The sequence below is a fragment of the Fringilla coelebs genome (genome assembly GCF_963513975.1).
Source record: "Fringilla coelebs genome assembly, chromosome: 3".
In the NCBI taxonomy this organism is placed as follows: domain Eukaryota; kingdom Metazoa; phylum Chordata; class Aves; order Passeriformes; family Fringillidae; genus Fringilla; species Fringilla coelebs.
The window spans coordinates 7,810,286-7,837,654 of NC_140030.1; the positions used below are offsets into that span (position 1 = coordinate 7,810,286).

Below are 27,369 nucleotides of genomic sequence, written 5' to 3' on the forward strand. Positions count from 1 at the left end.
GCTACACTAACATTATCTATGAGTTACCATGGAACACAAAGATTTCTCATGCTTCTGTCACCAATATTTACAATTGAAAACATTTTCAGGGATTTCCCTGGGATGTGTCTCAAAATGACAAACATTTTTGTTCAGTGTCAACACAAATGTCTTAAGCTTTGAGAGTGTTACTTTCACAAATGACTCCTTGTTGTTCTTGCACAGTGACATCAATGCCTTGCCATTTTTTCCATCCTTTTGTGCCCATACTCTATGCTCCAGGGGCTAGAGTATAGTCCCTGTGACTGAGCCCTCACACAATGACTGGGTAAATAACACACAGTGTGGACAGTCGACACAAGAGCTGTGGTTGTGCTGTCAATGGCATCATAGGTAAAAGTGACTAAATACCACCAGAATTGGAATTTCCCTCCAAACTCAATCGCATTATCCTCCAAAATCACTTTTGTAAGAGCCTAAATGAGAGATGCAGGACTCCAGGCAGCTCTCCAAAATGCAGTTTATTCCATCCAAGAGGTTACAGCAGTCCAGGGTCGTGGGTGACAGAGCCTGTGCCTGCAGCCGTCAGCTCCAGCTGCAGGCAGGTCTGGGGAACCTTTGGTTTTGGTTACAATGCATTATAGACTTTGCTGACCATCTTAATACAGTAGAACCAATCTATATCTTAACTATTATCTATAGCCTATCATAACTACTATAATTACCATATTCATGTTACTATTCCCCAATCACTAAAGTCAGTACATTACAGTTTAAGACAGAAGTTGTTATTCAGTTTTCTTGCAGTGGAAAATTTTGAGACCTTTTTTCTACTTGCCACATTGGCAGGCTTGTTTGCCTGTGCTGTCTTCCTGCTTGGTAAAAACATCTTCTTGTTTGAGGTGGGTTTATCCTTTGCTCTTAAGTCATAAAAACCCCTTCTAACTAACACGCCCTTTGCCTTCTTGGTTATCCAGTAAAACTGGCTCAGCAATTCTTTTCTTCTATGTCAAAACTTGCTTCCATCTCTATTCCTTCATCAGACTCTACATTCAAAAATCTTTCTGCTAAACATATATATCTGTCAGACTTTCTTGTCAAACTTTAATCCTTCCCAACACACTTTTAGAATTTTAGTGGGTAAGGTAACTTCCTCACTTCCTCTTATAATTGCAGCTGTCATCAGTTGCATGCACAGTTGGGCTTGAATACAAGAAAGACCGAAGAAACATTGTTTTAGAGTACACCAAATGCACCTATTGTCAGCTGTTGTTCTTTCACCCTCCTGCTGAATTAACATTTCCAATAGAAGCCACACCCTAGTTGGCAGAGCCAAGAGGGAAGATTGTGGAGGGTGTTTCAATTTGTTTGGGACATCAATTATCATGAGAAGTTTGTTCTTTAATCCCTCAGAGTCTCAGCTATTTTGAACTCCCAGTTCTCTTCCCAAAATGCCCAGCACATGTATTTTTTGCCCACTTTTGGGGAAAGGGGGTTCATTTATGCAACCATGCTGTCCATTCTGCAAGATTGGGGAACAACTGGTTGGATTGTAGAAACATTATTTTGCTTCATCAATTCAACTTGTTTGGAGATTGTGGCAGGTCAAACAACAGCTGTTGTTGACCTGTATTTTTTATAACATATGGTTGAATATCAGAGACTTCTCCAACTTCTCCCCTTTCTTGATGTTTGGGTGGAGCTTGAGTGGTTCCAGTCATACAGCAAGGGGTGGTTGTACCTTGAGGGCAGGTAACTTTGGGATGGAAACATGTTACAGCATTTCATCTCAGCTAACCCTGGGATGGGGGTGTGCTCAGTGTTACACCTGAGGAGAGTAATTACACAGCAGCAAGATGTCTTCTCCTATGTCCCTTTGATGGAAATGATTTCTTTCTTTTTTTAATGTAACTTTAGTAACTTTTTTTTAATGTAACTTTGCTTTGCTCATCTTTGCCCAGGGAATTGGAAGTTTTTCTTCAAAAGCTGTGTTCGCCAGGTAAAGCCAGATGAAGCCTTAACATCTACAGATTGAGAGTAGCCAGAAGATACAAAGGAGATAAAAGAGCATTAAATAACATCACCCCCTGGGGCAGTTGGGAGACACCTGGTCTGGGAAAAGATTGATAAGAGAACCAAAGAATGAGGTCTTAATTAGCATCAAAGGTGAAGGAATCAATAACCAATGGGATATCAAACACTAAGAATTGTGTAATTTAAGACCAACGAACATGAATTTCTTTGGGGTTTTTATGTATAAATATGTGAAAAGTCTAGTAAAGAACCATGTGTAATGGAATGATTTTCAATATACAACCCAGGCATGTGTGAATGAAATAATTTCTACTGCACATCCTGGCCAAAATAACATCCTGGCCAGAAAAAAGTAATGCCTCAATTCTTCAACACTGAAAAGGTATTGTTGGAGAGTTTCTGTTTTCCCCAGAGTTTCAGTGATAATGTGACTATAACTTTAGCCTCAAGATACTTCTCAGTTTTCTTTAATTTCCCCCCAGTAATTTTCCCACACTGTGCTAGAACTGATTATTTATTAAAAAAGAAAATAATTTTTGGTTTGGGTCAAGACCAGCCCAGAAAAAACCCTCAGCTCCCTCCTTCTGCTCTGATCTAATGGTTGTATCAAGTTTTATCTCATTTCTTAATGTTTTCACTGTGGACTGTTTCCTCATCAAGATGAAAATTTAATGTCAGGAGAAAAAAATCAGAAATACTTACACTATAAAAATGTAACTGGGCTTTTATTATGGCCTTTCTGGGAAAGAGGACCAGTTTCCTGTGGGTCAATTCTCATGCCTTTGTTGTTGTTACTGTTATTCTGCTTATCTGAGGCCTTACATGTCTTCTGCTGAAACTCCTCAATTTCACATGGAGGAAAATATGTTTTCCAATATGAAGGGGAGGGGGAATGAACATTTATACATCTATCTTTTTACAGAACAGAATGAAAATGAACCAACTTCAGGCTTTGCTGAGTGACAGCCTTGTCAGCACAAAAAGCATGTGGAAAATGCAGTTATCACTGGTATAAAGACAAGTCCCTGCATCGACCTTTAGCTTTAATGTGAGAAATCAAGAGCTTCCTGGGAAGTTACAGCAGAGGTGGAAACTCTGTGAAATCAGAGCACAAAGCAGAAATAATGGCAGGGAGCACAGCACTCTACTAAATCCACTTGTTCTCTCAGCCTCAGAGCTCAGGGCAGGGGTACAGCTCAGCTAACTTGCAGGGTGATTGCTAATTTCACATCTTTGATTTTTTGGAACAAGGATGTCATTTAAGTGGCATTTTGAAGAAGTCCTTGTTAACCACTTTGTGCTCAGTGATCCTGACTGTAAAGCAGATGGGTATAGGCCCTGAGACCTGCTGGAATGGAATGTGCTGTGCCCATGCTATGATCCCAAAGCTGTGGCTGAACCAGGATGCCAGTTGGGAACATAGATCTAGATTCAATATCAGGAGTCGATATAAAAATATTTTCTGCCTAATTCTGGAGAAACAACGCAGTGAAACCACCTGCAGCTGCCAAGTTACTATCACTGATACAGCACATGAAACAAGCCCATTCTTCTATCCAATGAGAGCTCTGTCTGTGCTCAGAATCACAGAACCACAGAATCATGGCTGGAAAATACCTTCAAGATCATGGAGTCCAGCCATTAACCCAGCACTGCCAGGCCCAGCACTAAACCACGTCCATCAGTGCCATATTTACATGTCTTTTAAGTACCTCCAGGGATGGTGACCCTGAGCAGTCTGTTCCAGTGTTTCATAGCCCTTTTGGTGAAGAAATTGTTCCAATCTGAACCTCCACTTATGCAACTTGAGGTCATCTCATCCTGTTCTCTCACTTGTAACTTGAGAGAAGAGCCCAAGTCCCACCAGGCTTCACCCTCCTGTCAGCTGTACAGAGAGAGAAGGGTCTCCCCCTGAGTCTCCTGAGCTGAGCCCCCCCCAGCTGTTCCTCCTCAGACCTGCGCTCCAGACCCTTTCCCGGCTCCGTTCCCTTCCCTGGACACGCTCCAGCCCCTCAATGTCCTTCCTGAGCTGAGGGGACAGAACTGCACACAGCCCTCGAGGTGACCTCAGCAGTGCCCAGCACAGGGGACAGTCACTGCCCTGCTCCTGCTGCCACACCATGGCTGCTACAGCCCAGGTGCCTTTGGCCTTCTGGGCCACTTGGGCACACCTGGCTCATGTTCAGCTGCTGATACCAGCACCCCCAGGTCCTTCTTCACTGGACTGCTTTCCAGTCACTCTGCCCCAGCCTGTGGCACTGCAGGGGTTGTTATGACCCAAGTGCAGGACCCAGCATTTGGCTTTGTTGAACCTCAAACAACTGACCTCAGCCCGTGGATCCACCCTGTCCAGATCCCTCTGCAGAGCCTTCCCACTTTCCAGCAGATCAACACTCAAATTGTTGCTGTCTGGAAACCTACTGAGGGTGGACTCAGTCCCCTCCTCCAAACCATCAATAAAGATGTTGAACAGAGCTGGCCCCAGTGTGGAGCCTTGGGGAATGGGATTTATTAAATCTAACAGCAAGGCTTTCCCCTAAAAGCTAACTTTAGACCAGCTCAATCTTATTATTTTCAGCAGGACTACACACAGAGCTGGAGCAGGTCCAAAAGGTGCCATTTTCTGCCTGGTGGCTCAGTAATAAATTCAGGAGCAATATCATATTTGATGTGAGCTTTTTTTTTTCTGCTATGGGAGGAAGGCAGAAAGTGTAAAGCTGAAAGATTGCAAAAAATACCAGCACTTTCAAAATCCTGTAACAATATCCACTCATAATTTGTTCTTGCAAATAGTCAAATTGTTCAAAACTGGCCTCTGTTCCTAGCAAAGACTAATGCTAGTTTTTCCAGGGCCAGATTTGCAGTAGTTATTCTTTGGAGTTTACTCTTGCTATCCTGGATGATTTCTTTGTGGAAAAAAAAAAGAAAAGTAACTTTTCTTTGCATGTTACAAGATATTTCTGAAAGTTATTAGAGTGCTACTGAGTGTTTATTCTTTAGAGCAGATAATACCTCACAAATACATGTATTTTTAATTTTCAGATAGAAACAGCACTGTCATTATTTGAGTGCCATACAATGCAAGGGGGATTTGTACTTGGAAAAAAGCATCTCCATTACAGCAAATCTGTATATGACTTTTATAATCATTGATTAAAATTATTATTTATTTATGTCCTTGTGTTATTACAGCAGACTACTTTAGAAAGAAAGGTAGCTGAATCAACAGAAAACTTGGACTTCATCAATGTCAACAGTGCTCATTAGGAAATAAAGTATAGAAGTTCAGAACTTTAATCAAGAAACTGCTTCTTTACATTCCAGGTGCTGAGCTCCCTTCTGTTTTTTCATGAACAGTTGTGGGCTTGCTGCTCAGAAAAGGATTATGCTATACATCTGCCCTCTAAGTTTCTTAACTGAATTGAAAGTGATGTCTTCAACATTTGGTTTAAGATGCTGTGCTTTATCTTTCTAATGCTTTATTTTAGCCTGCTTCCAGATAACATAGTTACTAATCTCACTACACAAAGTAAGTTCTCTAATGGCATTACAGCTACACAGGGGCCACAGACCCAAGGGACAAAGGAAATTGCTACATTAACACATTTTCAGACTGTCCTGTACATCCTTGAACAATAAAACATATTTTTATCATGTGAGTTTGCATTGTCAGTGACTGCAATAGAAAGTTATTTTAAACTGCAGTGGATTGCAATGTTCTCTGGGGACAGTGGAGGAGGGACAATGCCAGTACTGGCACTGAATTAGGCTGTGTGTACTATAGACCAGGCTTCATGATTTTTTCATCTTCAGAAAAACATTGATTATTAGCTCTTCAAGTCACATGAGAACAAAAGAATTTTTAGCTATACTTGATTCTAAATTTGTTCAATTTCAAAGAGGAGTTTAAAAGCCTGAATCCCAAAATCTCATTATTACAGGGAAAAAAAATCCATAGAAAAATCCCAAATATAAGAGTTACTATTTTTAAATAGTCTGAAGTGTCAGTTTTATTCCCTACCAGCTCAAACACTCAAGAGCTGGTGATTAGGACACTGAGAAAGGCACGATCTGATCCTTCTGCAGAACTCAAGGAGATACCATCAGACTTTCAGAACAGTACTGATTCTGATTCCAAACCACCAGGTAGAAACACACAGGGTGTAAGGATGTGAACCAGCGAGCTCTGAACGCTGCTGTTGCCCAGGACCAGAGCCCAGGGCAGCCTCCCCAAAGCATTCATGGCATTAGGGCTGGCACAGCTCCCACACCTTCAGTGCCAGTGGTGCAAATCGAGTCTGAGGAGACACTCAGAATTCTGCAGTGACAGGACTTCCACAGCTGGAGCACACCCCATCACACATACTGGCACAGCCACGGGCAACAGGCCAAGCTCCCCCATGTGCTGGGGCAGTGGCTGATCTCTGCTGCAAGGCTAAGCAGGAAAACAGATTTCTGTGCCAAGCCATGGAATAATCCAGGTCGTTCCCAGAAACAATGGGGAGCTGTGCTCATATTTCTGACTCCTCATATCTGTCACTCCACAGCAGAACAGCCTCGCCCTGTTCCTCGCCTTGGCCTGCAGGGGAGTAGCTGAATGCCGGCAGGAACTGGGATCGGACTCTGTTCCCGAGGGCTGGCTGGGTTTGTTCCGGGGCACAGACTGTCCGTCCTTCCTTACAGGAAAAAGGTGAGATCGGGAGTGAGTTCGGGAGACACAGAGCTTCTTAAAATTGTTGTTTTCAGCCACTGCTGGCTGGCAGATCTGAGAGCTTGAAATGGTTGGAAACTTGTATCTCAGTTTCTGTGGTTTTCTGTGTGTTTGAGAGTAATGTAAATATTCAGATCCTCTTGGGTTTTGGTTTTGTCTTGGTTTTGGGGGGTTTCCAAAACATTTTTGTGGGCCTGCTTCTAACAAAAAAGACAATAATTTATAAAAAAGCAGGTTAATGAACTCTGATGAAAGAGTGACAAGAGGTTTCTTCACATCTTATTTTAACTGACTAAATTTGGACCCAATTAAGGCAGCAGAAACAATTGTAGTGGCATTGCATCAGGTGGGCTTTCTATTGAATTTTTTTGCTCATACAGGCAAATTTTGTGGGACTGGATTAAATGGTTAATAACAATGACTAGACAGCCAGCCTCAGAAACAAAAGCCTTTAAAGTGTATTTTATACAAATAATTGGAAGTGCTTATTCACCATAAAATAGGCATAGAGCACCACCCTGTGGGGATTGACATCCATGGGGTTTCAAGCTGTTTATCATTCTGCATTTGCAGTCTTACCACAAGTAATTAGGTATGCACTTTGCTTTTCCTGTGCAGAAATCAGTGATTTTTACAGAGGGCAGGGTGGTCTGTCACACAGTGCTGGTTACTTGAAGAGGCTCTGGCCTGCAGCCCATCCTGTGCTGCACTCAGTGCAGTACCAGCTCTCAGGAAGTAACACAGCTGTTCCCGTTGGGATTGCCTCTGCTTCTCATCTCCTTCCACCCAGGACTCAGGGAGCAGAAAGAAGACTGTTCCTCACTTGGTTTTACCAAGCAGGAGAAGGCTTGACAGCTCAGCCCATCTGCTGGTGGCAAAAGGATCCCAGGAACACCATCTGAGGAGGTACCTGAAAGACTCCTGCAGCAGTGAGGGGCCGTACCACAGCAAATCAGGCACACAGCAATCACCTCCTAAGGCAAGAGGAAGAAATAGAAATTTTTAAAGCCATTTGTTACCTTTCACTACTGAGATTTTTCCACTGCACATGCCTGCATTCATGCAATGTTTTTTTCAGTTTGGTTTTGTTTGGTTTTTTTTTTAGAGAAAATGTTTGCAGCCTATTTTGATTGCCCAGGAGGCCCAGAAAATGTCTATATGAAAGAAGTGATGAAACCAAACCCAGGAGAAGGAGAAGTTCTTGTGAAGGTCTTTGCCAGTGCTCTGAATAGGGGTGATTTACTCCAGGTATGTGTAGTTTAAGCAGATTTATGCACCTAAAAACAATACATTTTTCAAGCCCCTCTGTGAAGTTCTGACAGATCTGATGAGCTAAAAGAGTTTGAACCTGGTGTGCATTTGGATTGGAGAGTTCATAGGGCTGAAAGAAGAGATGTTTGTTGATTCAGCAGATAAATGTGAGATAGTGCAGTGCTGGGCTGGCATGGAAAGGCAGCTGCCTTTCAACAAAAACCTGTAAAAACAAAGCCCTGGTCTTTCTAGATCTCAGACCTTTTCTGGCATTTGAGATGAAAAGGAAATGTTCCAATAGCACAGTTCCAGTGGGAGAAAATTTATTCAAATTCACATTCAAATTATTAGTTTGAGCTGCAAGCCATGCTCTGCAAATAGAGACCATAGTATCTCCACAGAAGAAATTAGCCTGGACAGAGGGAACTCCCAAATATTTCAATTTATACTTATTTTAAGAATAAGACTTAGGAAGAATAATGCTTAGGAAGCAAAAGTGTTTCCAGAGGCTAGAAGATCCTCAATTACTGCAACATATGCACAGGGCAAAATCAGGATTAAACAAATTTAGGCTGGAGATGTGTGAATGAAATATTGCAGGTCATTACACTCATTGATGGTTTTTCCTTCCTTGCCTTCTCTCCCTCTCTTTTTTTTTTTTTTCTTTAATCTTTTATTTTAGAGGAGAGGGAAGTACCCTCCCCCCAAAGGAGCAAGTGACATTTTAGGCCTGGAAGCAGCTGGGAGTGTGGCTGGGCTGGGTCCCGGCTGCTCGGGCCGCTGGAGGATCGGCGATGCAGTGATGGCTCTGCTCCCCGGGGGAGGCCAGGCACAATACGTGACGGTGCCCGAAGGTCTCCTGATGCCAATTCCCAACGATATGACTTTTATCCAGGCTGCAGCCATTCCTGAAGCCTGGCTAACAGCATTTCAGCTGCTCCATTTTGTAGGTGAGAGGTGCCATTTATCCCACCAAAACAGCTCATCTTCCTTTCTGTTACAAAATCCTCTCCTTGTTGCCTCCATTTGAATGTTGTTTGCCTTCAAAGAACCTTTTCTCTGTCCCTTTATTCTTGTGGGTCAGAATCTAGTATGCCAGACACAAATCCTTGAATCTTGACCACCTCTCCCCAGTGCCAACCTACCCTGCTGGTTACATATTTACAAGGAAGGATATGAAAAGATGGCCAATTTATTTTCATCTGTATTTCTCAGTTTGAATCACTGAATGGTTTGGGTTGAAAAGGAACTAGGTGATCTAGTTTCGCTCCCTTGCCATGGAAAGGGACATATTCCATTAAGCCTAAACCCTGAAATTATTCCTACCTTTTCCAGACACCTGAAAACACATCTTACTTCTAAGGCTTTGGCTACACTGCATGTATGACCATGCCAAGAACTTTATCACTAATTGCTTGTGAATCCACAGTAGGCAACATCTTGTATCTTTGTTTAACAGAGGTTAATTTGTAGGTAAAATCAATTCTGAGCTGATTTAAAATAGACAGAAGCCTACATTCTTTATTTTAAAAATACTCTGCCAAGGTAATAAACTTGCCAAGGTTTTCCTCCAGTGAGAAATATCTTTCTTCTACACTCTTCAGCAGTAGCATCTGAAAGATCCAATAAGGAACAAAAAGTTTCAAAGATAACTTCCCTGCAGACTTGCTTCAAGCAGTGTTGTTTTCTGGAGATCAGTAGGAGGTTACTTGGTGCCTCACTTTCAGGAGCAATTGGTGAAACACAAATTAATGCAACCACTAGAGGGTAAAATGATGGTAGGACTGGTCTTTAATGTTTACTCAGCATTTCTGGTATTTCTCCATTGCTGAGTTCCTGATTTCTCAGTATGAATATCCTCCAAGTGTTTTCTACTGATGGTATAAAAAGGCTGTGACTGCCCTCACTTAAGCATCTTGGTCACAGATGCCCAGAACTGCACACAGGCAAGACAAAGTCCTTCCACTGAGGCTGGAAAAATGACATCCTGTCAGCACACTGCAACCTCTGCTGCTTCTGGATTTTTCTCTTTTATGAGAAAGGCTATGAAGATGTCCAATTGTCCAAAGTACAGTCAAGGACAACTCTTTCAACCTCCTCTTCACTATCTTCCAGACTGTTCATATTTTAATTCAAAGGTGATGCCCAAAGGGTGACCACATTCCTTCTGCCTTTCTCCAGGTAAAATACAGGAGGGTGAGAGAGTGTTGATCCATGCTGGAGCCAGCGGGGTTGGCATGGCAGCCATTCAGCTGGTGAGACTGGCAAAGGCCATTCCCATTGTGACAGCAGGAACTCAGGAGAAACTAGAAGCAACAGCAAAGGCTGGAGCAGCTGCAGGGTTCAACTACAAGAATGAAGATTTCAGTGAAAAGGTCTTGGAGTTCACCAAAGGTAAAAACCTCTCTGTAAAAGTGTGAATGAACCTCCCAACATGTGGACACACACTCAGTTTCAGCTGTCACTTGGTGAGGGAGCAGACAGTAGTGACCCTGGAAGCAAAACCTGATATCCTGCTCAGCCCAGAACGGGCCTTTCCTCAGTTTAACTGAGCTGTTTTCTGCATGGGCTCTCTTTGGCTGTTTTCATTTGGGGCATAAATACTGGGGCATGTTATTGCTGCCTCCCCAAGGAACTGTGGGACCAAATCCTCACATTTTGGTGTTTGAGTCATCACAGAAGAACAGCATGGCCTGAGTTGGAAAGGACTTTAAAGAACATCCTGTTCCAACCCCCTGCCATGGGCAGGGACACCCCAGCTTGCTCTGAGCCCCATCCAACCTGCCTTGAGCATTTCCAGGGCTGGGGCACCTACAGCTTCTCTGGGCAGCCTGTGCCAGTGCCACTTAAACTGTTAGGAAAATGTAGCTTTTCTAAGCATTTGGGGTGGTTTATGTCTGAGTTTGCTTATGGGCAACCAATGATTTTTTTTTTTGTGCCTGATTCTGTAATTCCTTACAAATCACTGCCAATTCCTAATTTCAGTAGAAAGATTTAAATAAGAACTGTAAGGCCAATTCTGTGCCGATAAATAACAAGGTTTTAGTCATGCTTGAAATTATCCTACCCTTAATGCAGCTTGACTTCATTGCTGAAATCTCTTCTGTTTCTACCTGAGGTTCTGGAGTAGAGATTATTTTAGATTGCGTTGGGGCCTCATATTGGGAGAAGAATCTCAACTGTCTGAGCACTGATGGACGGTGGATCATTTATGGACTGCTGAGTGGAGGTGAAGTCCATGGGGATCTGCTGGCAAGGCTGATTTCCAAAAGAGCCAGCATCCACACGAGCCTGTTACGGTCCCGAGACAAGGAGGCAAGTAGTGGCTATCAGCAGTGTGTGCAGTTTGATCTTAAAATTTATTATCTTTTTGAGAGCTTTCTTTTAATACCAATGTTAAACACATTCTTGTCAAAAAAGCCCCACCATGAACTGTTACTACATTCTTTAGAAAATGACACAAAATTAAGTCATAATATTTTTTCCTATTTTTATCAAATTTCTCTCTGAATGAGAGGAATGACATCCAGGACTTCCTACTGTGCTTCATGACTACCATAATTTAGATATTTGGCCCTAGAAGAAATAAAACCCCAGTGATCAGGCAACTTGATCAAGCCTGAGGAGGGAAAAATAAAAATCTCTATTAGGTCACTTCAAAATAGAAGCCAAGGCCATTTGGATGCCCAGTTACCAAAGAAAACTCATTTTATGTGGAATATTCTCAGATGTCACAGTAAAAGACTCACAGTGAAGAGCTCTAAGGTGGATTCTGTGCATGGCTTAAGACAGAATATTTACAAGACCTTTATCAGTTTGATTTAAATGGTTCTGCACAGAGCTCACACCACTTGCTTTGGCGAATTTCATTCAATTAAGATGTAATAAATCTAAAAGCTTTCTTCTTGTTTGTAATTTAGACCTGTCAGGTGTTTTTATCTGCGTTTCACTGTGAGAATGTCAGAAGGTGTCTCTTTGAGGGCCGTGTACATTTTATATGCTGAGACGCCTCGGTGAGGGAAGCGACTGGAAGTAACCTCGCAGGTGTTTTTTCGCAGTACAAGGAGCGGCTGGTGAGAGCCTTCACTGAGGAGGCGCTGCCCCACTTTTCCGGAGGAGCTTCCCCGCGGCTGCAGCCCTTCGTGGACAGCGTTCACCCCCTGCACGCCATCGCTGAGGCACATAGGGCTATGGAGGCGAACAAGAACATCGGCAAAATCGTCATCGAAATTCCCGTTTGCGGCAAGAAAGGCCCGCCGCAGTAGCTGCTCTGGGACAGTCACTGCAGGGGCCGCGCTGCGGCCATCCCGCCGCGTCTGCTCCACACCGGGACCGATTCATGCGGGTGGCGAGGAGGGGGAAAGGATAAGGAGGGAAGCGTTTATTAAAGAGGTTCATGTCGCAGCTCTGGCACCGCGGCTCGAACGTGTGGGGCCGGGGCCGGGGCGGGGCCGGGCATGAGGGGCGGGGCTTAACCACGGGGCGGGCCCGGGATCGGGGTCACATGAGGAGGGCTGGCCCGGTTTGCGCGCTGCCGCTTCCCGCGCGGTGCACGCCGGGATGGATCCGGTTCCGTGAGGGTAGCGCGCGGTTCCTGCTGGGATAGATCCGGGTGTGCCGCCCCTCGCTCCCGGTCCCCGGCGCTGTCTTCGCTCCGAGCTCGGTCCCCGCCGCTGTCCCCTCTCCACGCTCGGTCCCTGCCGGTGTCTCTGCTCCGGGCTCCGTCTCCGCCGGTGTCTCCGCCCCAGTCTCATTCCCCGCCGGTGTTTCTGTCCCAGGCCGCGGCCCCCACTCACCGCCCGCCGACATGGCGATGCAAGCAGCCAAACGAGCCAACGTGAGTGCGCTGCCTCGTCCCGTCCCTACCGGGCTAGGCTCCGGCTTCGTGCCGCTCCGGGCATCCCGTTGCTCTGAGGGGAACGCGGCAGGAGGGTGGAACTGGGTGATATTTCAGGCCCCTTCCAGCCCCAGCCGTTCCGTGGCTCGGTGATTCCATTATTTTGCCCCTAGATTGCTGGGTTTAAGATTTGCAGTACGTGCCGTGGGCCTAACACACCGCTTGTCTTTTCCCCATCAGATCCGGCTCCCTCCAGAGGTCAACCGGATCCTGTACATCAGGAACCTGCCGTACAAAATCACGGCCGAGGAGATGTACGACATTTTTGGGAAGTACGGGCCCATCCGGCAGATCAGAGTGTGAGTATTTCCAGTTTCTTTGGACCCTGAAGGGTTTCCCGTGCTCCAGGAGCAGCTGTGTTTCACAGCTTGAAAGGTTCAATGCACTGGAGCACACCCCAAGTGCCAGAGGGGATGTGATGTTGCTCTTAACACGTGAATTTGTTAGAAAATAATTCTGCTGGGAGGTGCAGAGAATGAGCTTAAGTTTGAAATGAACTTGGGGAAGTTGACAAAATATGACAGACTTGTTTGCTTAAGTAAGTTTCAAATACAACTGAAGTTTTACCTTCACTTGGGGTAAAAATAGGAAAGGCAGAAGCTGAGCACAAACAGTTTTCCTGTTTTATGAGTATCTGCTAACCAGTGGGAAGGCAGGGATGTTGCTGTTGCTGGATCTGTTCACTAGAAACAAATACCAGCAGCAAGCCCTGTGTAGCAGAGACAGGATGTTCCTGGGCCATACCCCGTCTGGGTAGGGGAGGTGTGACTGTGCCTTTGGATCTAAAATGTATGGAGGTTGTACAAGTCTGCAGCAACTCTGACGTTCTTCTTCGGGTTAGTTCAAATGCTGAGGACCGGAGTTTTGATCATCATAGGAGGGTTTGTGTTGGAAGGGTCCTTAAAGACCATTTTATTCCAACCCCCTGCAGAGGGCAGGAACACCTTCCACCTGCCCAGGTGCTCTGAGCCCCATCCAACCTGGCCTTGAACACTTCTAGGGATGGAGCATCCACAGCTTCCCTGGGTGACTTGTTTGAATGATTGTTGTGTAAAGTGAGTTTTACAGAATTGCTTTCAGTAAGCAAAGGACACAAGGGGACACGTGCTGCTGGTGCCATGCTGGGATTTGACACCAGACAGACCCTTCTCAAGCAAGGGAGGGCAGTGGATGTGACTGGAGAAGTGGCTGAGGGAACAAGGGGCAGTGTAAACACTGCCTGGCTAAATAGGTGGAACTCTTTGCTAATGAGCATAAAGGAGAGCCAGTACTTAAGTTTTCTGAAAAAGATTGGGCTGGAACAGCATGACAGTGGGACACAGAATTGGGACATATCAGGGGCTTTCCATTGGAGTGATGCACTAGTGTGGGCACCCAGCAGTTTGTTCAGAACTACTAATTCATGGAATTTCCCACAGAAATGCCAACATCCTCAGTGCCAGGGCATAAAGTGTAAGCCCCTCTGTAAAGGCTTTTGTGCTTTGTGCAGAGTTTATCCCCTTGGCCTCCTCATCTTTGCAGAGATCCATCCCAGTGTGGAGCTGTGTGATACCATTTGTCCTTGGGAGTTCTCAGAAGCACCTTAGGGAGGTTGTTCTGACTCAGAAGTGTCTGTCACCATCTCTTACCTGAGACCTTTGGGATCTCTGCAGCCCCTCTGGGCTCATTGCTGTTATGTGCCCAGTCGTGTGTCCCATCCCTCAGGAAAAGGACATGGAATTGCTGCTCCCATGGGTGATGGCTGTGCCTCAGCAGTGGGCTTGCACCTCTTACACTGACTTTGTGATTTGCCAGGAGCCCTTTCCATCCTAGGGACACGTCTCATCCAGACAGCCACTGACAGCCAAATTTTATAACATTAAATAAAAGCTAATTGCTGTAATAATGATTTAAATTATTTCCAGACACAACATGGCAGCCCTGACAAAAGCTGCAACAACCCAGTTGTTCTGGAGAAGTGCATTTCCCTTATGGAGCAAAATACAGCACATTTTCCTGTTGTCTCTGGCTCTGAACTGTTTGCTGTGGAAAGCAGGGATGTAGTTTAATACCTAGAAAAAATAACAAATCGGTTTTTAGTGACGTTGCATTAGTTCATCTAATCTCAGTCACTGTGAAATAAATATTTCTTGTTCATTTTATTTGACCTTGATTCTGCCTTGCTGAGCAGTGGGAATACCCCTGAGACCAGAGGAACAGCCTACGTGGTCTATGAGGACATCTTCGATGCCAAGAACGCCTGTGACCACCTGTCGGGGTTCAACGTGTGCAACAGATACCTCGTGGTGCTGTACTACAACGCCAACAGGGTACGTGCACCTGGGCTGGGGAGCTCACCTCTGAGCAGAGCTGTCACAAAGAAACAACCCCAGCATCACTTTGTAAAGACAGTTGCTTGGGTGTTTTTAAGAAACAGAATCCAAACTGTTAAAGGGAGTGAATGGGATACATGGTCAGAGTTTCTGGTGGTTTTACTTGGTAGTTTGTGTGCAAAAAAAAATTACCTTTTGACAAAGGGTAGGAAAAAGATGTTTGTGGGCAGTGTACTCTGGAGAAGAAGGTGCAGATGCCCTACAATTGCACAGCTGCAGCAGGAGGTGAGATCTTGTTTATGGTTAGAAGGTCTCCAGTTCTCTATGTCCTCCCTGTCACTGATGACATCCAGGGCCCTGGGACATTCTCCAAGGACAAGAATCAAACAATGCTCTGTGTGTGTGATGGTGATGGAGTTCACAGTAGTGCTTGTTGCAGATACTGGGAAATAACCTGTCATGAGATGAGAGATTTTTTTTTTTTTGTCTTCTTACATCTTTTATTTTCCTTATTACAGGCATTCCAAAAGATGGACACAAAGAAGAAAGAAGAACAGCTTAAGCTTCTCAAGGAAAAATATGGGATTAACACAGATCCACCAAAATAAACTGATCCTTTTTGGAAAACTGTTTTCAAGCCCTGTCATCAAATTCTTGGCCTAAACATAGGAGTTCTTAACAAAGTGTAATTTTTTTCTCTTATGAATTTGATAAGCTGCAATATGAGTTTTTATATCTTCAGATTAGGATTAAGTAAATGTAGAACACAGGGAGATCTGCTTTAAGATTACATCCCCCAAGGCAACATGGCTTCCCTGTGCTGAGAGTGACCTGGTGAAGGCTGCAATCTCCTGTTTTTAGCAGGAGCTTTCAAGAAGGGACTGAGCAGGTTCTGTGTTTGACTGAACAAAGCAAGCCCAAGCCCGTGTTTGTAACAAAGTTGCTTTCACAAACTGTAGAAGATGAAGGCTTGCAAAAGGATCCAGCTGATAAGGGGACTCCAGTCCAAGTACCTTGTTCCCAGTGATGATACCAGCTCTGATCAGCTGCAGTGAAACAACCCAGCTCTCACACTCCAAAAACAAAAAGTGTATGGGGGGCTTTGTTTTGTGTCCCAGGTTTGGACTGAGGATTTGGTATCAATTGAAGAACACATGACCAAAATGAGACAGTAGATGAAGGTTTTCATTTTGATACCTGTAGTGTGATTGTTTTCTACCTGGCATAGTTGAACTGTAACACATCTTCTGTACATACATTTTTAGGTGTAGCATGTAGTGGAGGAAAAACAAATTTACATTTTTTTGGCTCTTTTTTCAGTACTCATGTCCTGTGTGTTAAAATGAGTGTGATCCAGGCTGTGCACAGCCAGTATCTTTTGGAAGTGGGAAAGAACCAGCTGTGTTCTGAACCAGCTGGAAATTGTGTGAATGTGGGTAGCATCCCACCTTGGAAAGATTTATTTGTATGGATGTGATGTTCCACTCCCTGACCAGACAGTTTCCAGCCAGTGCAGAACCTGGGCAGATAACAATGTACTTTGCCTGGAATTTGTAATCCAGTTTTGTGTTTCAGTGCATTGTACTGTCATAGAGGAATGCTTCCATTTTCTGAAATTACTTTTTTGTTGGAATCTTTCACTTCGGGAACAATGCTGTGTCCATTTGGTGAAAAAATAAATGCATATTTTGCTTTTTTTCATCAAGGCTGTGCTGCTCCTGCCTGTAACCTGTGCTGTTAGATGGGAGTCATTCATCACCTGAGTGTTTGATGCAGGCAGGAGCTGCAGCACATCTGTCTGTGGGTACAGGGTTGTCCTTGTGTGAGACAGGAGGGTGCCCAGCTGTGGGAACAATGCCCACATCTCACCTGGAGGAGATCCCTGGCAGCTGCCCTGTGCTGGGCACCTCCTTTGGCAGCTGGGAGGGGCTCACAGCAATACTCACATTTACTTGAACCAATGAGAAACTAGACAATCATAATTTTGCACTAAATGTTCCCATTTTCTTAATTCCTCAAATCAACTATTACAAATTAATAAATCAGATGCTACAAAGAAAAGGCCAGTAATGGCTCTTGAAGAAGAGTGAGCTCCAAGCCAGCTCTGGGGAAAAGCAGCCATGACGGCTGAGGTGTGATTTCACCCACTTTGGGGGGGTGCTTGAAGTCCTATCCTGGGTCTGACCCTGGAGCGCACTGGAACAGATCTGCCCTGCCTTCCCCTGCACACAGGCACTGGGGATGTGAGCCAGAGCCATGCTTCATGCACAATTCCCCCAAATCTGCATCTGTCCCTCAAAACTGATGCTGGTTTTGCAGCAAGAAGCCTTGCAGGCTGCAGTAACCCTGGCTGAGGTCAGGAGCAGGCACTGGGAGACTTGGAGCCCAGAAACTGGCTTAGGTGAGCAGTCCCTCCTTGGCCAGCCTGGCTTCCAGGTCCTGCCCATCAGATTAACACAAACCAAAAGTTCTCAGGCAAGAACATTTGCATTAAAAATCTTTAAATGAATTAAATCCTCCTGGGGGATTTGTTTCTATGTGAGCATCCATAGCTTTTCAAGTGTTACAAACTGCTCTGCCCCCAAATATGTATCTTTTATATATATAAAAATATATATTTATATGTGCCATGTACACATACACATCCATGTACCAAACACTTGGATAACTGAAATCATTTACACCAACAAAGGCTCCTTGCTGGAACGGGAACTGGAGGTGCTTGTTGCCATGCTGGATTTATGGTTCTAATAAATAATGAACACTGATAATAAATACCAGAATGCCAATAATGGTGCTGCGTGCTGCCAGCCTTGTTTTAAATCATATGCAAATACCACATTGCTTCTGTCAATAGCAGAGAGCATGGTGCTTGCACTGCAGTGTCTGTTTTGATGAGGATTTGATGCTGTTTGAAAAACATATATAAAAAGCAATTCTTTAGGGTAATAAGATTAATAAAAATTCCTTCAATGAATCCTCAAGATCAGCAGCTTTTGATTTCTCTGAGAGCTCAGCTGCCGCCTTTCATTAAATATTCCATTTCATAGTTTTTCTTCCAGTGCCTGTTCAGGGCTTTCAATGTCCCTGCACATGTAAAATGAAATAATAATTTGTACCTGCAAGACAGAGGGAATGGAAATGGAATGCCCAGAGGACTGTTTTGATGAGATCTACTCAAGATTTTGTTTGAAATGTAATATCAAAGAACAGGGAAATGAGTTCAGCTCATGAATGGCAGAGGGGCAGCAAATAAAGCAGATGTTACCAGGCTCGCACTCTGCATCTGTGCTGGTTTTGTGTGTGCTCACTTCCCATTTAATTTTTCAGGAAGTAGGGCATGAAATTAAGACTTGAAGGTCATTTTTTCCCATTGAATCTGTTTAGAAATTAGTAACAAGAGTATATCTGATTACACAGGCAACGACAGTAATTTTTTTCCAATCTATTATATAGAGGTAATAATTATATGTACTGTGTTGATCGATGATACAATTAAATAAATTAACGCATTTGCAGTGGAATAAAGACCTGAAGATTACATTTCCTTGAAGACTTAATTTCCCTAAGTATCACAAAGCACAATTAGTTTTCCTTTCAGATTTTTTCTTTTTAATGAAATTGGCATGAAAAATGTAATAGTCCCTGTTTCCAACCAAGGTCTCCGCAGAGAGGAGGCAATGAGGGAGAGCTTCATCAGCCAGCTGTAATAAGGATTTTACAGAGTGGGTAATGGCTGGTTTGTGCTGGGAGGGCAGAGGGAAGGGCATGTGGCAGCTCTGCAGATAGAAGTGATAAGATCAAGTATGATCAGCTCTCAGAGCCCAGCAGGAACGTGCTGGGTTTCCTGGTGAGAAACCCGCAGGAGCCATGCCCTGCCCGTTGCCTCAGATGCAGCAGGAGCTCCCAAACAGCAAGGCCAAGAGGGGATGGAGGGAGCACGGGGCCATTCCAGGGTCACTCACACAATGCTTGGCACTGCCATTCACTGTTGAGACATTGAGGAAGGGGCCCAAAGCAGGTGCTGTTCTCTGGTGATACCCCCACCTGCATCCAGCTCTGGGGTCCCAGCACAGGGAGGATGTGGACCAAGTCCAGAGGAGGGACACCAGGATGATCAGAGGGATGGAGCACCTCCCCCATGAGGAAAGGCTGGGAGAATTGGGATTGTTCAGCCTGGGAAAGAGAAGCTTTGGGGTGACTTAACTGTGGCCTCTCAGTACCTGAAGAAAGCTGACAAGAGAAATGCAAAGACTATTTATAAGGACATGGAGGGACAGGACAAGGGGGAATGGCTTCAAACTAGCAGAAGGCAGGGTTAGATCATAGATTAGGAAAAACATTCTTTATGGTGAGGGGTGGTGAGACACTGGCAAAGGTTCCCCACAGCCAGGCTGGATGGGGCTTTGAATGACCTGGTTTAATGTTCCAGCCCATGGCAGGAGGCTGGAACAAAATGATCTTTAAGGTCCCGTCCAACACAAACCATTCTGTGATTCTATCACACTTTGGGTTTTTTTCATTTTTTTTATAAGCAATTAACTTAAACTGAGCCATTGATAGAACAGCTTAGACCAATGTGCTGAATGAAACTGTGTTTAACAGGCACAACAGAGCCACGCTACCTTTAACCAAGACTGGGGAGTGCAATCTGTGACCCAGGGGGGAAAGGAAGGCCAGCAACAGAGGCCAGGGCAGTGGCAAAGGAGAGCAGAACCTTTTCAAATTATTTGGGAAAGCTGGTGGACATCAGATCTTGACAGATCCAATTACCAATTTTTAACCGGAAATTAGCAAGCCCCAAATAAAAGAACTATTAATGGAAGTGGAACCCAGCTGCTGTAGTGACCTGAGATTTCCACCAAAAAAAGGGTTCTGAAAATCCCTTTATTTTTTTATGGAAAGCAGAGTGAGAAAAATATTTACTCCACTTAGTGTATAAAAATCTGTAAGATAGGGATTTATGAGTTTATTAATTAATAAGCTGAAATAAATGCAGCTCTGTGGGTAAAATGAACATCTGGAGGGAGAAGACCATGAGCCATGGACCCTGGCCAGATCGCCAGTCTTGCTTCTGTGTGCTCATTCCCTCTCTCAACTCCAGGAAGTGTCAGCTGGGGTCATCTCTGTAGCTTTGCTGTCTGACTGCTCATGCTGGGAGTGTTCTTCTTACACAGATATAGAAACAGCACAACAGTTTGAAATATGACCATCAAAACATCTGTTAGTAGAAAACCATGCAAATAGTTCATAGTCAAGTTAAAAAAAAGTAACATCATGACCCAGTGATGCTCTGGTCTTCTACAGCAAAGAGGAAAAATGAACCTAATGGAAAGAAATCAGACAAGGCAAAATAACAGCGCAGAGAAAACCTTGCTGATCAGGTCCTGCTCTCAAATCCAGGTAAGTAACAGCCAACATATCTTCCTGCCTCCAGAGGAGAAACCAGCATTTCATGAATTCATACAAGCAGCAAATGAAATAAATATTGCTGAGTCTCAAGTGCCAGAGGCCCAGTGCACACAGTCAGTTTGCAGGCTTTGTAAACAGCAGCAGCTGCTAGAGCCTAAAAACCCCAGAATGTTCAGTGGCCACATCATCCCACAGCTCAGATTTCTTTTGAAAGGTGGATGCACATAATCCTGCTCTTTCCTAGCCTTGCTCAGCTCCAGTAGAAAATATTATACTAGTTTTGCTGTTGTAAAGGCACAGAATTAGACCAGTACTGCATGTCTTTGACAAGCAGCACTTTCCATCTCTTCAGCAGCCAAATTTTGGCCAGAATTGAGGGGCCATAGAGGCAGGGGAAACGGAGAGTCAGGAAAATTGTCCCAGCACCCCTTACTTGCATGTCCCTGCTACCTCTGCTCCCACAGAGATCTTCCACTGGGCCATCTCTAATAGAAGCAGTGCACAGAGCTACATGTATTTCATATAGGAGAAATAATTAACAAAAAATGGGTTGATAATTGAAGAACTTCTTGTACAGTAAAGAGCATCCCGGTAGACAGAAGAGAAAAACAGGATGAGAAACAGTAAAGTATCAAGATTTTATTGTTTTATATATATACTTATAATTCTTAAATGAGACAGTATTTTTTTAAAACAGCAGCAAGCAGAACGTACAAGTTGAGAAAAGTGGCAGCGCAGGTAACTCTGTTTGGCTAATGCCCGTTCATGTACAAGGCGTACATTGGATTTTTTTCTTTTGAGCACCTTTTGTGGTTATTTTTTCTTGGTTTAAGTGTACAGTAAGGCAGTGGTTTTTTTTCAATAAGGAATATATATATATATATTTATATTTATATTTATATATATTTTCAGTCATCACCGTGAATTCTTCGTACATGCAAATTCAATAAAATGTACAACTTGGAAATGTTACACCGGGAGACATTTTTCCTCAAAGCAAAGCTTCTAATAAAAGGCAAATACAGACACCACAAAGTTATAAAAGAGAAGGAAGGCATAGGAAACCAAGAGTCAGGCGCTACTGACAGGACAGCTTGAGCAGGGAAGGTTGGGATTCCAGTGAAGATTCCTCCCGCCGCTGGCAAGGCGGGAAGGAGCGGATGGTTATTAACAGATGTCTCCAGCCAACTCCCTCAGGAAGGTTCACTCTAACCTGAGAAGCTCCACATCAAAGAGGAGTGTGGCATTGGGAGGTATGACCCCAGGGTGGCCTGTGGCTCCGTAGGCCATCTCGGGTGTGCAGGTCAACTTCGCTCTTTGTCCTAAGCTCATCTGCGTTTTGGACATCAGAGAAAGGAAAAGGGAACACAGACACAAAAAAACAGGATTAGGAGGGAAAAAAAAAAAAATCATTACCTGGCAGATTTACAGAATCAAGCAGTGTTGGGATCACCAGATTCATAGAATTGTTTAGTTTGGAAAAGACCTTTAAGATTATTAAGTCTGGGGCTGGGAAGGGGAAGATCTTTGCGGTCCCTTCCAACCCAAGCCACTCTATGATTCTGAGTCCAAGTGGTTTCACTTCAAGCTGCAGCTGCCACAAAGAGCTCAGACATGGGCATGGGCCTCCTCAATGATCTGCACTCTCACAGCAGTTATTTAAACTGCCAGAACCAGCCTGGAAGTGACACAGTCTTTTTAACACAATGCTTGGTCCATCCTGCCTATACCAGGGCAGGCTGCAGGAGGTCTGAGTACCTCCTGTGGGGCACAGGGTACAAGGAACACCATCAGCAGGCACTGGGAAAAGGCCCTCAGAGATCTCTATTCATGAGAGATCAGTGCCCAACACAGCCAGGCTCAGCACTTATTTCCCTAAACTCAGTCCAAGCCTCCGGGCAGACATCTCACTTATGCTACTTATCCAGGCAGAGAGCCCCTGGATGGGTAGGAATGCTGATTTCCCTCACTCCAGGCTGGCTCTGAAGGGAACTGCTCACTGAGATCTGGAGCTATCTTTTAACTGAGTGTTTTGGAACATTTTCAAACTGCTGTTCATGCACCATACATGGGTGATAGAATATTCACTGGCCAAGAAACATCCCCTGATTTGAAGCAGTGATTTTAACTCAGACCTCTCTCCCAAGGTTGAGCACATCACTGGACTACAGATTATGTCATACCTCCTGGTTGAGAGTATTTTCAGAGCTAGACAGTCAATTACTTTGAGTAGAAGAAAAATGGGGATATGAACTTTCCCACGTTCAAGGAGTACTCATGGGGCTGAGGATGTCCAAGCTGATGGCCTTCCCTGGTCCCCACAGAGATTTTGCATGGGACTGGCTGTCCAGTGCTTGGATGTATCCCTGCTGGTAGGTCATGCCTGGGGTTTTAGGGATGAGGCAAACTTGAACTTTGAGAAGCTGAGCAGAGAAATGCAGACAGACCCTGCTGACATCTGACAGTCATTACACAAAGGTTTGTGAAATCTGTGAGCTGGACATAGAGAACTGCCTTGTTCCAAGAGACTCTGTCCAGCACACTCCCCAAATCCCTCAAACCCTGGGCTGGAAGGAGACAGTTCGACTTGTGTCAGTGATCCACTAGGAGGAGCAGGAGGGCAGCGTGTGGCCACACGGGTTCCTGGCATGGCTCTCGGCCACTCATTTTCTAAGGGACAAGAGCTGGACAGTGAGACCAGTCAAGGAAGGGCTGAATTGATTCACCCAGCACTTGTTGCTGCTGCTTTATCTGCACTGGTTTCTGCTTCCTACAGCTCTGCAGTCCTGAGCTCTCTCAGGCCTTTCTGCAAAGCAAATAATAAACAGCCCAATTCAAATCCTTCAGAGGAAGATGATATTTTTCACAGTCTAGGATTCCTCAAATGGACTTCTCTGTCTGGAGAGGAGGGAATGCTTGCACTGCTTTCTCCATAGGGCTGGAAACCCTTGTCTCTTCCACCCCTCTCTGGAAAAGCACAGTTGCATCATTCCTCAGTGGATTGTTTCTCTTTTTGCATTCTTCCCTTCTCTCTATTTAAGCATAAGAACTTGTTCCTGTTAAAGTTGTTCCTGTAAGAGTATTTGAACAGTTGCCTCCTACACTGAGCTCTTGGATCTTGAAATGGGAAGTCAGGAGAAATTTGCACCCTGATCTCATTCACTTGTGCTCTTGAGCAGCGTGATCACACTCCTCATGTGTGGGGGGCCCTCACAGCACTGCACAAAAAAGCAGGACCTGGCAGTGAATTGTATTGTGGGACTTTTCCTGTGCTGGTACTCAAACTGCAGTCAATGGAGGGCAGTTTTCTTTCTCTCAGTAAAGGGCTGGTCAGTGAATGCTTTGTAGCTGGGAGTTTGAAGTAGTAAAAATGTAACAGTGCAGTTTGGCACCTTATTCAGTCAGGGTCAGAATCTGTAGCTGGGTCATAGATGCCATCAGAAGGGGCAGCTTGGGCTTCTATGGAGTAGCTGAATAGAGGTCACTCCATAAAAAGCTGCCACCTCAGCTTAGAGGCCACTGCTGTTTGCTGGAGCTGCCCATGGGAGAGGGACAGGGCTTACATGGCCCCTGGGGAGGGGACTTCACCTCTCCTCTCCCAAATGCATACCATGGGGAAAGGCTTGTGAGCAGGGGATAGCCCTAGGTGGGTGGATGGATGGATGGATGGATGGATGGATGGATGGATGGATGGATGGAAACTAGAGGAAATACTGTGCTCAAATGCACCACACTTTCACAAAACACTCCATATCCTTCACTGTGATTTCCACTTGGTCTTGTCACCACTGCCCTGGACACTGCTGAGCTCACACACCCTTCAGCCAGGTTCAGCCAGAACAATTTATTAATACCTGTGTAACACCTTCTTCAAATCCTTTAATGACTTCTTGCCTGCCAATCTTGAACCTGAATGGCTTGTTTCTGTCTCTGGAGGAATCAAACTTCTTTCCATTCTGTAGCATTCCTGCCAAAACAAGACACATGGTTTCAGTCTGAGATACATCTAAATTTAAGTGCTGGAGGAGAGGGAAGGAGTGAAAAATTAATGTCTTGGTCACATCAGCTGCTCATTTCCATTTTTACTTTAAAGCCTCATTCAAAAGGCAGGAGAGGCAACTGCAGTGGTACCATATTGTTACCTTTGCCTTCCTGTAACGTAGGATCTAAAATGGAAATTATTTTTACTGTTATCAATGCAATAGGGTATGACCCATATTGCACCAGACATTGCACAGACATACAGAAGAGCTGTTGTTTGCACAGTGGAGCTCCTTGCCTAAGTGGATAAAAGCAGGCAAGGAAGAAGTGGGAGGCAGCAGAAGAGAGAATCCCAAGACAGGTGCCTGATCCAGGGCTGCCCCTAATAATGTGTGTTACACAAACAGAGCCATCCACACCATGTGTGTGAAACCTCTACACAACGTGACAACTGCATCTCTCCTCATACAGACACAACAGAAGAGACTGCAGTCACAAATATGAAAGCAGCAGAGACATTTATATAAATGTTCTACTACCCTCATTTTTCATGTTTTGATTCAGAGACAGTCACAGACAACATGACTCGTTCCTTTCCACGGGCACTGTTTCAGTCCATGGGTTTTGAACACATGCCCAGATTCCTCAGCAAATGGACAAACCTTCACAGAGCACTACATGATCAGCTTTTCTCCTTCTCTTTTCAAATTGTGGCTGATTACAGTAGCTTTCAATTTAGAAGTACCTGGTACTTAAAATGCCTTACTCTGGATATTGCAAGGTTTGGCAGATATTTATATATTAGAATCAATCCTTTCATTGTAGTGCTTTAGAGCCAGTATTGTGGGCATACACCATGACTCTTCTATGCAAGGGGTTGCACAAAGAGAAGTTAATTAATCTGACAAAGACTTTGGTTGCAAAGAACATTAACAAGTCCAGCTTTGAAAGAAAATGCTAAAAAAAGTGTCTTTAAGATTCAGTATCAAAGATACAGTCTTACTAGCTTCTTTCCATTAGAGCAGTTACATTAACAGATCAGCTTGATGCACAAATTTTATTTTTCAGAAAAAAACATCAATTATTGTCCAGTAACAAAGAGGCATATTTTGCTTGCTTAAAAAGTCTGTACGATGAATCAAAGGTAAATATGAAGAGATGTGCCAGAATGAAAAACAGAGACTAAAACAGTAGGATTCATTTTGCCAACTTTTAGGCTTCTAAGATGTAGCCAGCTACTTCTGAGCTAATTACTCAGAGAAAATAGATAATCAAGTCAGAGAAAAATGCACTTTCAGGGAGCAATTCATCTAACCAAATCTAGGGATGTACATTAGGACATAATGAATCACATCCCAGCAGTCCCTATTTCTGTGCAATGAATAAAGGGTAGTCCAAACAACAGCTCAGACACAGATGTCTCCAAATTCATTAGTAGCTAAATCAGTGGCAATGGAATTCTTGACTTGCAGTTATGAGCACACAGTATTTGATTATTCCAGTGGGGTTCTTTGTCCAGATATTTTACATCAATATTAAAATCAAATGCCATATAAAGGCAAATTAGCCATTAGCCAAGTCCAACATTTGTCCAAGTTGGTTTTTCAGACACACCTATGCATGTGCTCAAGGCCTTAGAAAGAAAGCTATGGAGTAACCTGCCCATAAGGAATGTTTCATAACCATTACCATTAGTGCCTGACATAATTCTTTAGTTTTTCACAGTAAAATAATGAAGTGTTGCATGTGTGCTCTGATGCAAGTACATAGAACCACAGAACCACAGAATCAATGAGGTTGGACAAGACCTCTGAGATCACTGAGTCCAACCTTTGACTCAATGCCACCTTGTCAAACAGAACATGGCACTGAGTATATCCAGGTGACTCCACCACCTCCTTGGGCAGCTCATTCCGATGTCTAATTACCCTTTCTGTGAAGCAATTTCTCCTCATTTCCAACCTAAACCTGTCCTGGCACAGTTTGAGGCCATTTTCTCTTGCTCTGTCCCTTGCTCCCTGGGAGCAGAGCCTGACCCCACTGGCTGCACCCTCCGGTCAGGGAGCTGTAGAGAGTGGTGAGGTCCTGCTGAGCCTCCTTTCTCCAGACTAACACTCCCAGCTCCCTCAGTCTCTCCTCAAAGGATTTACCCTCATGACCCCTCCCCAGCTCCACTGCCCTTCTCTGGACTCACTCCAGCCCCTCAATGTCCTTCCTGAACTCAGGGGCCAGAATTGGACACAGAACTCAGGGGGTGGCTTCACCAATACCGGAGGAAATTCCCAAGTACTGCGCAATGCACCAGCTCAGTGATATCCACAAACCCCTCCAGGCGGGCTGGGAAGCCACAGCAGCTCCTGAACAAGGTTTTCCAGCTACAGACTAAGATGGATTCATTTGTAATATAGAAATTCAGCCTGTACTGGGGGAGGGCAGGCAGGGAGAAGCAGCTCAGGGGGAACTCTCAGGCATATAATATAATCCTTTTTGAAGTATTTGATCTTAAATTTAAGTGACAGTCCTTCCTCAGAGCACTTTTATTTTTAAACACATCATAAAACCTTATGATTCTATGAAATGGAAGGAGACTACTACAGAATCCCAATATTTAATAGTTTTAATATTAAAACTTAGTACTGTCATTACAGTTTGCATGTTCAAAGCAGTATGCAAATATTACTCTTCACATTAGCCCAAGGAGGTAAAGAAGATATTTATTATAAAATAGCCTCAATCTGAAAGTTCAGATTCAGATGCAAAGTTCCACAACACTTTATTATGCATTCATTTCA

The 27,369-nt window shown here is 44.2% G+C and overlaps 3 protein-coding genes across 5 annotated transcripts in view; 2 read left to right on the forward strand and 1 right to left on the reverse strand.

Moving 5' to 3' along the window:
- The first annotated feature begins 6,512 nt into the window (after positions 1-6,512).
- On the forward strand, positions 6,513-12,299 carry TP53I3 (tumor protein p53 inducible protein 3). 2 transcript variants are annotated; one of them, XM_084201951.1, is made up of 7 exons: positions 6,513-6,703; positions 7,515-7,703; positions 7,830-7,972; positions 8,658-8,925; positions 10,157-10,369; positions 11,094-11,290; positions 12,034-12,299. In XM_084201951.1, exons 3-7 carry the CDS (start codon positions 7,835-7,837, stop codon positions 12,238-12,240), a joined length of 1,023 nt encoding a protein of 340 aa, XP_084058077.1. In that variant the 5' UTR covers positions 6,513-6,703; positions 7,515-7,703; positions 7,830-7,834; the 3' UTR covers positions 12,241-12,299. The 2 variants fall into 2 exon arrangements, with proteins under 2 accessions (XP_084058077.1, XP_084058078.1); XM_084201952.1 differs by lacking the exon at positions 7,515-7,703.
- A 224-nt stretch (positions 12,300-12,523) lies between these two features.
- Positions 12,524-16,863, forward strand: SF3B6 (splicing factor 3b subunit 6). The gene is made up of 4 exons (XM_084201762.1): positions 12,524-12,812; positions 13,053-13,171; positions 15,043-15,181; positions 15,703-16,863. The coding sequence occupies exons 1-4, from the start codon at positions 12,783-12,785 to the stop codon at positions 15,790-15,792; spliced, it is 378 nt and encodes a 125-aa protein (XP_084057888.1). The 5' UTR covers positions 12,524-12,782; the 3' UTR covers positions 15,793-16,863.
- A 4,363-nt stretch (positions 16,864-21,226) lies between these two features.
- FKBP1B (FKBP prolyl isomerase 1B) overlaps positions 21,227-27,369 on the reverse strand; it is a 45,646-nt gene continuing 39,503 nt past the window's right edge. For both annotated transcript variants that reach the window (XM_084203602.1, XM_084203603.1), the window contains 2 exons: positions 24,451-24,563; positions 21,227-21,928 (listed from right to left, as the gene is read on the reverse strand). In XM_084203602.1, coding sequence (XP_084059728.1) covers positions 21,800-21,928; positions 24,451-24,563 — 242 coding nt within the window. In that variant the 3' untranslated portion in view covers positions 21,227-21,799. The remainder of the gene's footprint in view (positions 21,929-24,450; positions 24,564-27,369) is intronic.